This window comes from Monopterus albus, unplaced genomic scaffold (assembly GCF_001952655.1).
Source record: "Monopterus albus unplaced genomic scaffold, M_albus_1.0 scaffold554.1, whole genome shotgun sequence".
NCBI lineage: Eukaryota > Metazoa > Chordata > Actinopteri > Synbranchiformes > Synbranchidae > Monopterus > Monopterus albus.
This window is the reverse complement of record NW_018128434.1, coordinates 39,787-51,573: the sequence shown is the minus strand read 5'-3', so window position 1 is coordinate 51,573 and position 11,787 is coordinate 39,787. Positions and strand designations below refer to the sequence as shown.

Here is an 11,787-nt window from a genome sequence, read left to right as displayed (position 1 = left end):
GGGGGGCTGCAGTGATGGTTGACTTTCTACAACTTTCTCTCATCTCCTGACTGTATCTCTGGAGCTCAGCCACAGTCATCTTTGGGTTCTTCTGTACCTCTCTCACCAAGGCTCTTCTCCCCCGATAGCTCGGTTTGGCCGGACGGCCAGCTCTAGGAAGGGTTCTGGTCGTCCCAAACGTCTTCCATTTAAGGATTATGGAGGCCACTGTGCTCTTAGGCACCTTAAGTGCAGCAGAAATTTTTTTTGTAACCTTGGCCAGATCTGTGCCTTGCCACAATTGTGTCTCTGAGCTCTTCAGGCAGTTCCTTTGACCTCATGATTCTCATTTGCTCTGACGTGCACTGTGAGCTGTAGGGTCTTATATAGACAGGTGTGTGGCTTTCCTAATCACGTCCAATCAGTATAATCAAACACAGCTGGACTCAAATGAAGGTGTAGAACCATCTCAGGGATGATCAGAAGAAATGGACAGCACCTAAGTTAAATATATGAATGTCACAGCAAAGGGTCTGAATAATTATGACCATGTGATATTTCAGTTTTTTTTTTATAAATCTGCAAAAATGTCAAAAATTCTGTGTTTTTCTGTCAATATGGGGTGCTGTGTGTACATTAAAAAAAAAATTACCTTAAATGATTTTAGCATATGGCTGCAATATAACAAAGAGTGAAAAATTTAAGGGGCTCTGAATACTTTCCGTACCCACTCTATTATCAGGGTTGACTTTTCATCGTATCTCACGTCCTTCACTGAAGCACTTTGTAAAGAAATCGCTACACAAATTGTGTTACTGTTATAACACAAACATACCCTGAATGCTGACAACACTCTGCACAGCTTTCATTTTACCCACAGAGTCTAAGTTTGTGCGCTGCTTTGTCTGCTTACATTTCTTCCCTTTCCCTCCAGGAGGAAATGTGTCTGTTGCAGTTCCCATGTATTAGCCCTCTGGTTGGTCAGCTGATGCTGAGGAGAGCACCGTCCTTCCAGTGGCTCCTGGAGGCCCCCCTATCTCAGCTGAAGTTGCTGCTCCCTGAGGTGCCACATAAAGTCCTCAAGGTGATCCAAGGCACATCATTACACTTCCATTATACCAAAATATTCTTAGATTTTGTTTTATAGAGTTCTTTTAATAAATAGAGCATGTTTTACTTTAGTACATGTTCACAGAAGCCACTAATGTGTCACAGTGGGAAAAGCACAGCTAGATAAAAAAAAGCTTCAGGGTCCTGGCATTTAGTATGCTGTTCACTATTATGGTTTACTGGGACACTTGCGAAAACAGAATCATCCATCCTTATGTTATCAGTAATACCTGTGTTTTTCCTGCTATAACATGTCAAATGCCTAGCTGTGAAAAAGGCCTTTTGTCACAGGCGGTAAGTTGTGTGACCATGTGATTGTTCCTGTGTCTTTGTTTAATGCAGACTGAGACTTTATATGGACTTCCCATGAAGCTGTGAAGTCTGAGGGGCCACTGGTTTTGGAAACATTTTTCCCACATTGTTTCCCCATTTCATTTTGTTCTTGAAACAAAACACTGGACTCTCCCTGATAATGTAGCAAACCTATCAGTTTATGTTACGACCACCAGTTATAAAATGTCAGCTTCAATTCTGAGAAGCCACGTTTTGGGCCTCATTTTGTCAATGGATCTACACTGACCGGCCACTTTATTAGGTACTAAGGATAGGCAATGATTTTCAAATAGTCATTAAATTAAAAAACAAAAAACGAACATTTCACGCAACGATGGTTTTGTCTTTAAGAACAAAGAGCTGCTCTTTCGTCTTGCTTTTGTCGGCACCTGGAAATAATGTGATAAGTTCAGTATATCATTTTGCTACAGCGCTAAATACAAACAGCAGAAACATAACGAGACTAGAGGTCTTCACGGGTCCACTCAGTTCCCGAGACGCGAACCGGGACACAAGTTGGGTTGGATCCAAACTTAGCTCATTCTGGTTGGGTCGGTTTAGGTCACATTTCACTGTCTCAGGTTTCAGGTCTGTGTGCCAGTATGTTCAAGACCCAAGTGGATCTGAACAGTCCCGAGCCTGCGTGGTAATATCCAACTGATGATATGGTGCGTCACAGTCAACGCAGGAAAAAGTTACAGTAAATGAGGCCAAAGGGAAGAGAGGATGGAGGCATTCTTTGCATAAGTGAGGAACAAATTGAGACAGTGAGTGCAAGGAGATTAAACCAACTGGCGCATCAGCTGTTTGGACAAGTACAGATTTTTACAGATATGTACAGATTACATATTTGTTGACAAAGTTGGTGCAATTAACTGCATATCGCGGCATCCTCGAATAATTGTCAGAGTTCCTGGCAAAGTATTTTAGCTTGAAATGCTCATCCCTATTAGGTGCACATGTACAATTGTATGCACTTCACTTTAACATCCTGTGTTTATGAAGCTCAGAATATTTCAGTTTTTGGTGAAATTGCCGTAAATGTATAAATTCAGTTATATGTTTATTATTGAGGCCATAGTTAAAGATGGTGTTGTACTGTGCTACATTATATTCAGAGGCGTTCCTAATACTCTGACCGTTTCATGTACAGTATGTAGCTGGGTAGGGCAAAAATATAGACACCTCTGAATATAATGTAGTCCAGTACAACACCATCTGTAACACAATAATATACAATTGAATTTATACCTTTGACAGTTTCACCAAAAACTGAAACATTCTGAGCTTCATAAACAGGATGTTAAAGTGAAGTGTTGCATTGAATTGCATGCAATTGTACAGGTGTACCTAATAAAGTGGCTGGTGAATGTAAATGCTGCAGTACCCATGAGCCTCGACTGCCGTTGCCATGGAAAAGCTTTTTTATAGGGGTGCTGATTCAACTGTATGCTCATAATGCAGGCTGCGCTGTGTTGAACTGTAGCAGATTATCCAGAGAGGGGTTGTTTAGCCTGGCCTCAGTGATGTATGTGCTGTGTATAAAATAATAGGAACACCTGTCAGAATAACAGTACAACAGCAGCTTCAACCACAGCCTCCAAAATGATCATGCAGGTGATTTATCACCTTTCTAAAATCAGCGCAAGATCTGTTATTCATACTTACCTGTTCATAGAGATATAGAAGGACTTTGTTGATGTCCCAGACTTGTACTTTAGACTTCTTATCAAAGAACCAGGTATTTTCTTAGGTAGGTCTCATACTTTTTGACTGATCAGGGGAGCTTCAAGTTGATCCAAACTGTCATGTAAAACTGCCTATGGGGAAGAAAGAATGGGACATTTACTCCTGGAACCAGGTGAGCCTGGAATAGCTCCTCAGACTGGACAGCTCTAAGGTGATAGACAGGTTGTAGAAATACATGATTGGAGGATGGAGGGGACATGCCTGAACTACAATAAGGCTTCATTGGTGTCAGTGTTACAACAATACAATTTCTCTGCTGTGTGGATAATAAACATTTATCAAACTTTTCCAGTGGCGGTTCTGCATTTAACAGCCTCTTTTGTCATTCTGGTTTTAGCTGTTCAGTGAAATCACCTCCCTGTACACGCTGAGCGCAGACTCCACTCAGCGAGAGTCTCAGACAGTCTTCACTGACACATACCAGTGGACCAGCACTGATGAATCTGAGCATATTAAAGCCTTCTTTTCAAAATCCTCAATCATCCAACATCCAGAACTGGTCTGTAGCGACCACAACACCTACTTTATGTTTGGAGCTGAGAATGCAGAGGGCAGTTTCTGTGAAACAGACCCAGACTCACCAGTGCAGGATGGCAACACTGTGCTCAGACTCAACCTGGGTGGCCACTCCATTGGCAGCCCAGATGTTTACATGCAGAGAAGCTGGACCAGCAGTGAACTGAGGAGAGAGGAAGATGGAGGCAGAGAAGAGGTGAGGTTTCATGGGTGGAGAAGCAGAGCTGGAGTGGCGGGGAGAGTTGTTCAGAGAGTTAATGATATGTGGACACCCAGAGCTCCAACAAACCCCAACAACTTTACCAACTCCCGACTCACTGCTGACAACAGTCCTTTCATGCTGGACTCCACGTTCAGTTACAGCCTGGTCCCACAGCAGCCAAGTCCAATGTCCATGTACTCTACAGTCCACAGTGACCTTCAGCGTCCTGACAGCCATCACATTCCCTACTCTGTTCCCACTCTGAGTCCTCCTACAGCTGTCAGGCCATGGGGTCGAGGTAGACGTGGCAACATGCACCTCTCCGGTAGTGGAGGGATGACAACAGTTTCATCAAACTATGGCTCAAAATGCTGGATAGGACAAGAGAGGAAGAGGAGTGAAGAGGCTGCAGGCTTGGACCGAACAGGTGAATAACAGTGACTTTTAATGACTTTGAGATTGCAGTTCATGCTTTTATAACTTCTAGACTTGACTATTGTAATGCATTATGCCTTGGTGTTAATCAGTCGTCTCTTTCTCATCTTCAAATGGTCCAAAATGCTGCTGCTCGTCTTTTAACAGGTACTAGGAAATTCGACCATATAACTCCGGTACTGGCCTGTCTTCACTGGGTTCCAGTCCGTTTTAGAATTCATTTTAAGCTATTGATTTTTGTTTTTAAGGCTCTTAATGGTTTGGCACCGCCTTACCTCACTGAGTTGGTGAGGTGGCACGAACCGACTAGATTACTCAGATCCTCAAGCCAGTTTTTGTTAGAGGTGCCCAGGGCCAGATACAAACGCTGGGGTGACCGTGCTTTTATTGTTGTAGCTCCTAAATTGTGGAATGGTTTACCTTTTAATGTTAGATCCTCTACAGACTTGACAACTTTTAAATCATTGGTTAAAACATATTTATTCACTTTGGTTTTTAATACATAGTGCTGTCTAATGCTTCCTCCTTTTATCTGTTGATTCTGTGTACTTGGTGTTTTTATGTTCCTATGTTGTTTTATTTCTCTATTGATATTTTTTACTCTGGATTTGCATTGCTGTGTAAAGTACTAAAACCTGCAGAGAAGCGATTTCGGTTTTGCTCGCAGTCCGTCGTGCACTGGCAAATTGTGTTAACCATAGCAGGCTTGTTAAGAACAAGCTAACACTTAAAAGAGAGGGATGTATGGCTGTGCCATGGTGAGCCCAGCAGATGCTTCAGACTATGAAAGGCAATAGGCCGCTATTAACCTGAAGTTTTATTTGTAAAATAAAGTAATTTCCTGTGAGCTGTCAATCACTGTTAGGTAGATAAAAATCTTGTTTTTCAGTTAAATCTTATTTAAAGTTAAAGAAACTCCACTGTTTAAAGACAAGATTGTTTTAAATGTTCAATAAATGCATGATTCTTCAAAGTTCCTGTGTAATTGTGTTAAATTATCGTGATCTCAGTAATGACAAAAATGATTATGATTTTTGTCATCACATTTGGAATAAAGGCCTGGTTGAAATATAAGCCTGTTTCACAGAACGGTCTGGTTCTCTCTGCCTAAGTAAATAAAGGTTTTAGCCACAGTCTGGAAATTCACAGTACATGTCTCTCTGTTTTTGACTGAGACATTTCCTTGTGTTTGCTTTGCAGTGCTGACGCCGCTGAAGAAGGGGAGGCTGAGCTATGAGAGGGTGCCCGGCAGAAGTGACGGGCAGACGAGGCTTAAATTGTTTTAGACGTGCGTGCTTTGTTTCTGTGGCATGTTGGTAAAGACAAGTTTAAGTCACTCACTGCACAGTTCAAGTTTTAGCTTATAAATTTTTATATACTTAAGAAAATATTAACAGCTTCCTTCAGAATGGTTCTACTGCATGCTAGGTTTCCCAATTTCTGAATAAAATCTCTACATTTTAGATGTATATGTTAGAGTCAAAAAGCTGCTGTGCTTTAGACAGTTTTTGTTTGTTCCTGCTAGTTTTTATAATCACAAAGTTTAGTGAAGTACTGTAATAATCGGAATGATTAATTTTCAGACCAATACAAAATGATTAACTTGGATCATCTTTACTGCTATTTCAAAATATTTTCATAAAATATTAGCATTATAATATTTATTACTTGTTCTAAGACTTGAATTTGAATTTCACATCACAAACTACTTATTTGCAGTTTATTAAATCAAAACTTGCAACACTATGTTTACTGATTTAATCGTACTGCACCCTGTACTTCCTCCTGTTGAGTTGGTGTAACCGATAGAGTTACAAATACAGCATTAATAAATACTTAACACCTTTTCTGCTCACAGCTACATTGATTCTGCTTCTAAGTCATAAATGAGTGGGTTGTTGCCAGTTTAACAAAATCAGATTAAACCAAGATTATCTGCACATTTTGCTTTTGTTTTCCCCCATACGGAGCATGCTCAGTAGTGACAACCAAATTGTGATTTACCGAGGGTCGGTCCCAGCTAAACTGATAAAGTCTCTCATTTTAACAGCTTCGATTTTTTTTTTTCATTTAGTGAAGCAATCCCCTTATCATCAGTCTACCCAAATGCCTTCAATTTATTTATTTTAGTCAAAAAAGAGAGAGAGCACAGTACCACATATTGTGTCACAAGAATGTGTGAGTTAGTTTAAGTCTTTGGATGAGACATGAACAGCTCAGATGTTATAAGGGTGTTTATCTGACTGCCCCCCCCCCCCCCCCCCCCTTTTTTTTTTTTTTTTATAAATATTTGTCTTTCTGTCCAGCTTCTGCTTTCTAACAAGCAGTGGACAAAGACAGAGAGAATTCATTGTTTTTTATGGCACAGGAACAAAAGCAGTGGGCAGGATGGTCGGAGTAGTCCCCGTATGTATGAAGGCTAGGTAAACAGAGTATTGGTGCAGTAATGGCCCCTGACTGTTCCCTCAGCCATAGACTGAATGGGACAGGAGACATATTGTGGGAATTAACAGGCTGTTTAAACCAAGGCCACCCTTTAGATGTGGATCCCACTCCGGCCGCAGCTGTAAAGGTCACACTGCTGCTATCTCCTCTCCTCTGGAAATAATGATGTGATACCTTTTAAGTTAAATACTGAATTTAAATAAGGGAGATCTGACTAGCAGGAATAAAAATGAAGTAATTAAACATTTAGTAGATGGGGTTGTCATTACTTTTAAATGTATTTTAAAAAATTGAAGGGATCACCAAAGTTAATTTATTATTAACTAGCCTCGTTGCCCTGGTCATGCTTGATCTTGGAAGCTAAGCAGGGTCAGTCTTGGTTAGTAGGACAGAGCAGGGGTTTTCAACCAGTGGTCCGCAGCCGTCTGGTGATTCGCAAAGACATTGCAGGTGGTCATTATCTATGTAATCAGCATTTAGTTTTACTGTAGAAGTAATTTTTAAATTTTATTTTAAAACAGGTATTACTTATTGTTTTTGAATTTATGCAAATCTTTAATATTTAGAAAATCTAAGGTGACTTTCAGGATTTAAATAGTGCCCATCTGGTTCATCCACCCTGCAACAGTGGTCCTCATATTACTTCTTAGCCAGAATGGTGGTCCCTGAGTCACAACTGGGCTAGAGGACCACCTGGACCTGCACCCAGCCACTGGGGTTGCACAAGTCGGTGCACGCTATATGCTGATTCCAAGCCCAAACAAAAATGGGAGGGCTGCTTCAAGAAGGGTATCTAGTGTAAAATCTGTGCCAAATCTTACCTGTCCAGATGGCAGTGATTCTCTGTGATGACCCCCAATGGATGGGGAACAGCCAAAAAAGGAACAACAACATTCTAAGGGAGACAAATTTCATAGCACATTTGTGGAGACCTGCACACCAATGTCAACCACATGGTGGCACTACATAAAAAGTCTGTCATTAAAGCTCTGTGCTGTCAGATGTTGAGTCCATTGGTTAAAGAGACAAAGTGGTTACTGTTGTCTCTGTCACGCAGACTTGCATCAATTTAGTCATCGATTCTACGCGACATTTCACAGCTTGTCCTGCCCGCTCTGCTTTCAGCCTTAACCCTCACAATAAAGGACAGGTTCAGGTAAAATCGTCACCTGGCCTTGTAGCTGTGATGAAAGCTAAGACAATGACCAGTTTATCTGCAGACCTGCAGTGGAGGCTGGATGGAGCCAGAGAGCCGCAGTGTCTGGCCTGCCTCGTCAGCAGGTGCAGCCTCTTGGATGTGCAACAGGGCCCATGAATGGCCGATTCAGAAAATGGCCCCCATCAGACCAGATCTCCAAGACCAGGGCTAATCCCAGCCCCTAATCGGATTATGTAAATTCCTACTCCACACGGAGACTTTTATGGAAGGCTGCGTCTTTGAAACAACACTTGAAGGGTGTAAAAAGAGCAGTCACAATTGGTTAAACTAGACTTGTGTTTTTCATCTGAACGGAGGTTGAAAGTGGGAAGCAGAGAGAGGGGTGAGGAGTGGTCAGAGAGAGGTGAGTCAGGGCGCTGCGCTCTCCCTATTTCCACTGTAATTTATGTGTGGCCCCTTGGAACGGCTCAACAAGATTACCATAGTCATAACAAAACCCATATTGTTCGACTGTCAATCTGGATATGGTATTTTTACCTTTTGTGGCCCAATCAGGCTGAATCCAATAGCCGAGCAGCCAGCGATATCAAGGTCTTTTCCACAGTGGAGGCGATGGTGGGTTGTCCATGCCTAATGTCAGAGAAACACAAAGGAACAAGTGTCCACAGCAGTAAGAGAAGGATCAGAGCGATGAACGTCTCAGTTTCACTTCAATGGAAACGTATTTGTCACCTTTAGTGCTAACCTTCAAGGATTAAATGAGCAATGAATCATAAAAGCTGCACAAATAGTCACTTAAAAGGCTGTTGAATCATGAAAGCTACAAACGAGAACTGGAATCCCCTGAAATGTTGCACAGAAACACCTATGACAGTTGTTTAAAGTGTTGATTTATGGACAGTATAGTCATAAAGCCATCTCTACTGGTTCTTAATGATAGATTTGCAGGGGTTAACAATCACTCCCTCCTCAGCAACACCAACCACCAGAACAGCACACGTCACACAATAGGGTTCACCCTGCTATAAAAATGTGGGATGCAAGCATGCAGCAGTCTTCCCCCCACTCTCTCCTCTCGGCTCCCCATCCCTCCCTCTCTCTGTCCTTCCCTCTCGCTCCTAACAATCTCTAGTGAGCATGAGAAGACACAACTGAGTGGACATTCACACCGGACTTCGGGACACTGATGACCTGCCGACTCTGCAACTGAGATTTCTACACATTTCTACACACATACAGGTTAGGCATTTCTTTTGTACTGAAGCTTTTTTTCCTCGAAGCCACGTTTCCACATTTGGTCAAGTAAATAAATAACGAGAATGTACTACATATGGACTGCAACTATAGTAGTGAAGATTTGTGTTTATATCACTTTGCATCAACTAAAAAAATCTATTTTCAACATTTTGTTGTTCCAGAGCAGCCTTAAGTTAACTACAGTTTCTTAAAAGCACATTTAATAATGCTTTATTTTGACCCACTTCTATTATATGTTTATGAATGTACAGTATATAACAAGTGTAACTTTTCTTATGAAGGCATTTTTACATGATTACAGCTGTTTATTCTTTTTGCATGTCCACTTATGGGAGCCTATAGGCGTTACAGCTGTTGAAAAGTAGTTTGGCTTACAACTATATTATTTAAGTTTACATACTGCTTATAAAAACTGAATTAGGGCATGGAAGTAAAGCATTACCAAATTTGCTTTCAAGAGACTTTCATGTTAAATCAAGGCTGACTTACAACAACAAAATATCTGAAATTATCATTATTAACAGATTTATAGTAAATACTTTGATCTACTGGTATAAAAGCACATAATAGTCTTTCCAATATTATAGGTAGGAAAAATACAAGGGCTGTATTTTGAAAAACAAACAGCAAAAATAATTTATTCTATATATTTGCAAGATTTTATGAATGATTTCTTTCAATATCTGTAATTTATGTTCAATAAACTACAGAAGGGTGGCTGGTTTCCCTCCTGACATACATTAACTCTGCTTTCTTCTACTACTTGGTGACCTTAGCACTGGGGCTGCAACTAACCGTTATTATTATTTATGTGCAGATTAATTTATCAATCATTTTGTATATAATGTAATAATAAAAAGTTTTTTTTTTTATAGTTTCCCACAGTCCAAGGTCACATCTTTAAATGTCCTGTTTTGTCCAACAAAGACTCTACAATCATGTATAACAAAGAAAAGAACTTAATCTTCACAGCTAAGATGCCGATGTTGGACATGTTTGGAATTTTTGCTTAGAAATGACAAATGATTATTCAGTTGTCAAACTAGTTGGTGATTCACTGTCACTGGACTCACCGTTGCAGCTCTACTCAGCACTATGACCAGGAAGGTGTTCACCAACACGAGGGAGCGCTGGCGCCAACACAATGTCAACACTGCATTCGCAGAGCTCCGCAAGCTCATTCCCACCCATCCTCCGGAGAAGAAGCTGAGCAAGAACGAGATCTTGCGTCTGGCCATGCGCTACATCAACTTCCTGGTGCAGCTGCTGGAGAGCCAGAGCGGCCAGCCAGCCGGCCGCTCCCCCGCTGCTCTGCTCACCTTCCTCAGAGGAAACATGGAGCAGCTGCACTCCCCTCCACACCGCTGGGCCAGCGACACTGAAGCTCTATCACCTGGATCCAGCTGCGACAGCCCCGAGGCCTGGTAGAAACACAGCCATAAAATCATAACATTCAAAAAAAGCAACTCTGATCCTTGTCCTGGGTTTAAAAACCTATTTCTCAAGACTCCCTTTTTTACACCTGTGTGACTCATGTTTTAGTGGAGAGGATGCAGAACTGTGTGATGTCTGTCACATGTGGCTGCCTCCTCACTGATCAGAGTTGAAATATGATTTACAGGTGAAAATTCATTTGTGTTCTGCATGGATGTGTAAAATCTGTACAATACTCCCTTCATATCGCCACATTAATATTCCTTGTTGCTGACCCATCTGGAACTAATTTAGTTTTGCAGTGAGAGGGCGTGTTGCCAATGAGGAAAACTGCGGGGATTAAGAAACATCTCATTTCAAGCAACAGATTCAGGAAGGCTTTTGAATAGATAATGGAACAGCCAGTTCTCCAGAAAACAATTGTCTCAGACTACTACTACTTTTTTTAATGAACATGTAGTTTTACTTTTTTTTTTTATTGAGAGGACTAATTCCAACCTTTTTCTTCAATTATCAAGATTCAGGAGAATCACAGCGTCTCAGTCTTTTTTCATACAAGAATACGATTGATTTAGGATTGGGCTGAGGAATTTTGGCAAAACTGACAATCCTCAATTAATAATTATCCACTAGCTCGCACAAATATCTTGTCATGTCAGTTCATGTTTTTCTTTGAGTCTTTGTAAAATACACATGCCATAGAGCCAAAGATTTTAAATTGTCTACTGTGAAGAGTGTGCTAATCTTCTTATACCTCTTTTGTAAGTTATTTTGGTTTTCTTGTGAATATACAGTATGCTATTTATTTGAATTATTTATTTAATAAATGATTTGTTTATAAAACTCCTGCATCTTTTTAGTGTAAGGTCTAAGTAATTGTTATAGTAGTAACTGTAACTGAATTTCTGAGTAGGCGCCATACTGTTTACTAAATCTAAACACCTTTTGAATTGCAGTCAGTATGCACTTTAAAACAGCTGATTCTTGAGTGTGCTGTTGGTGGACATGATTGCCACATAGTGCGATGTACAAAGAAAATAGAGGAGGAGGTGCTCTGAAAAAATGAAAATAGATTCAAGAGCACAAAAATATAAAGTCTTGGCAAAACATTTAGACAGTTCTCAGTCGCAGGTTGGCTGATGTGCCTTCACCACACACACTTTATCTT

The 11,787-nt window shown here is 40.8% G+C and overlaps 2 protein-coding genes and 2 long non-coding RNA genes across 8 annotated transcripts in view; 2 read left to right on the top strand and 2 right to left on the bottom strand.

Annotated features, from left to right (window-relative positions):
• shoc1 (shortage in chiasmata 1) overlaps window positions 1-6,214 on the top strand; it is a 36,616-nt gene extending 30,402 nt beyond the window's left edge. For 4 of the 5 annotated variants that reach the window (XM_020588557.1, XM_020588559.1, XM_020588560.1 and 1 more), the window contains 3 exons: window positions 914-1,063; window positions 3,509-4,316; window positions 5,525-6,213. In XM_020588557.1, the coding sequence (XP_020444213.1) occupies window positions 914-1,063; window positions 3,509-4,316; window positions 5,525-5,610 (1,044 nt within the window). In that variant the 3' untranslated portion in view covers window positions 5,611-6,213. Of the gene's footprint in view, window positions 1-913; window positions 1,064-3,508; window positions 4,317-5,524 lie in introns of all 5 variants that reach the window. The other variant, XM_020588561.1, reaches the window with a different exon arrangement.
• LOC109953149 (uncharacterized) lies at window positions 2,755-3,839 on the bottom strand. Its single transcript, XR_002273856.1, has 3 exons — window positions 3,753-3,839; window positions 3,091-3,242; window positions 2,755-2,957 (listed from the first exon to the last, which is right to left on the bottom strand). It is a non-coding gene; the product is annotated as an uncharacterized LOC109953149 (long non-coding RNA).
• On the bottom strand, window positions 4,178-10,335 carry LOC109953150 (uncharacterized). Its single transcript, XR_002273857.1, has 3 exons — window positions 10,259-10,335; window positions 8,466-8,558; window positions 4,178-4,260 (listed from the first exon to the last, which is right to left on the bottom strand). It is a non-coding gene; the product is annotated as an uncharacterized LOC109953150 (long non-coding RNA).
• tal2 (T-cell acute lymphocytic leukemia 2) lies at window positions 9,010-10,613 on the top strand. Its single transcript, XM_020588562.1, has 2 exons — window positions 9,010-9,167; window positions 10,267-10,613. Exon 2 carries the CDS (start codon window positions 10,281-10,283, stop codon window positions 10,611-10,613), a length of 333 nt encoding a protein of 110 aa, XP_020444218.1. The 5' UTR covers window positions 9,010-9,167; window positions 10,267-10,280.
• Window positions 10,614-11,787: the final 1,174 nt, after the last annotated feature.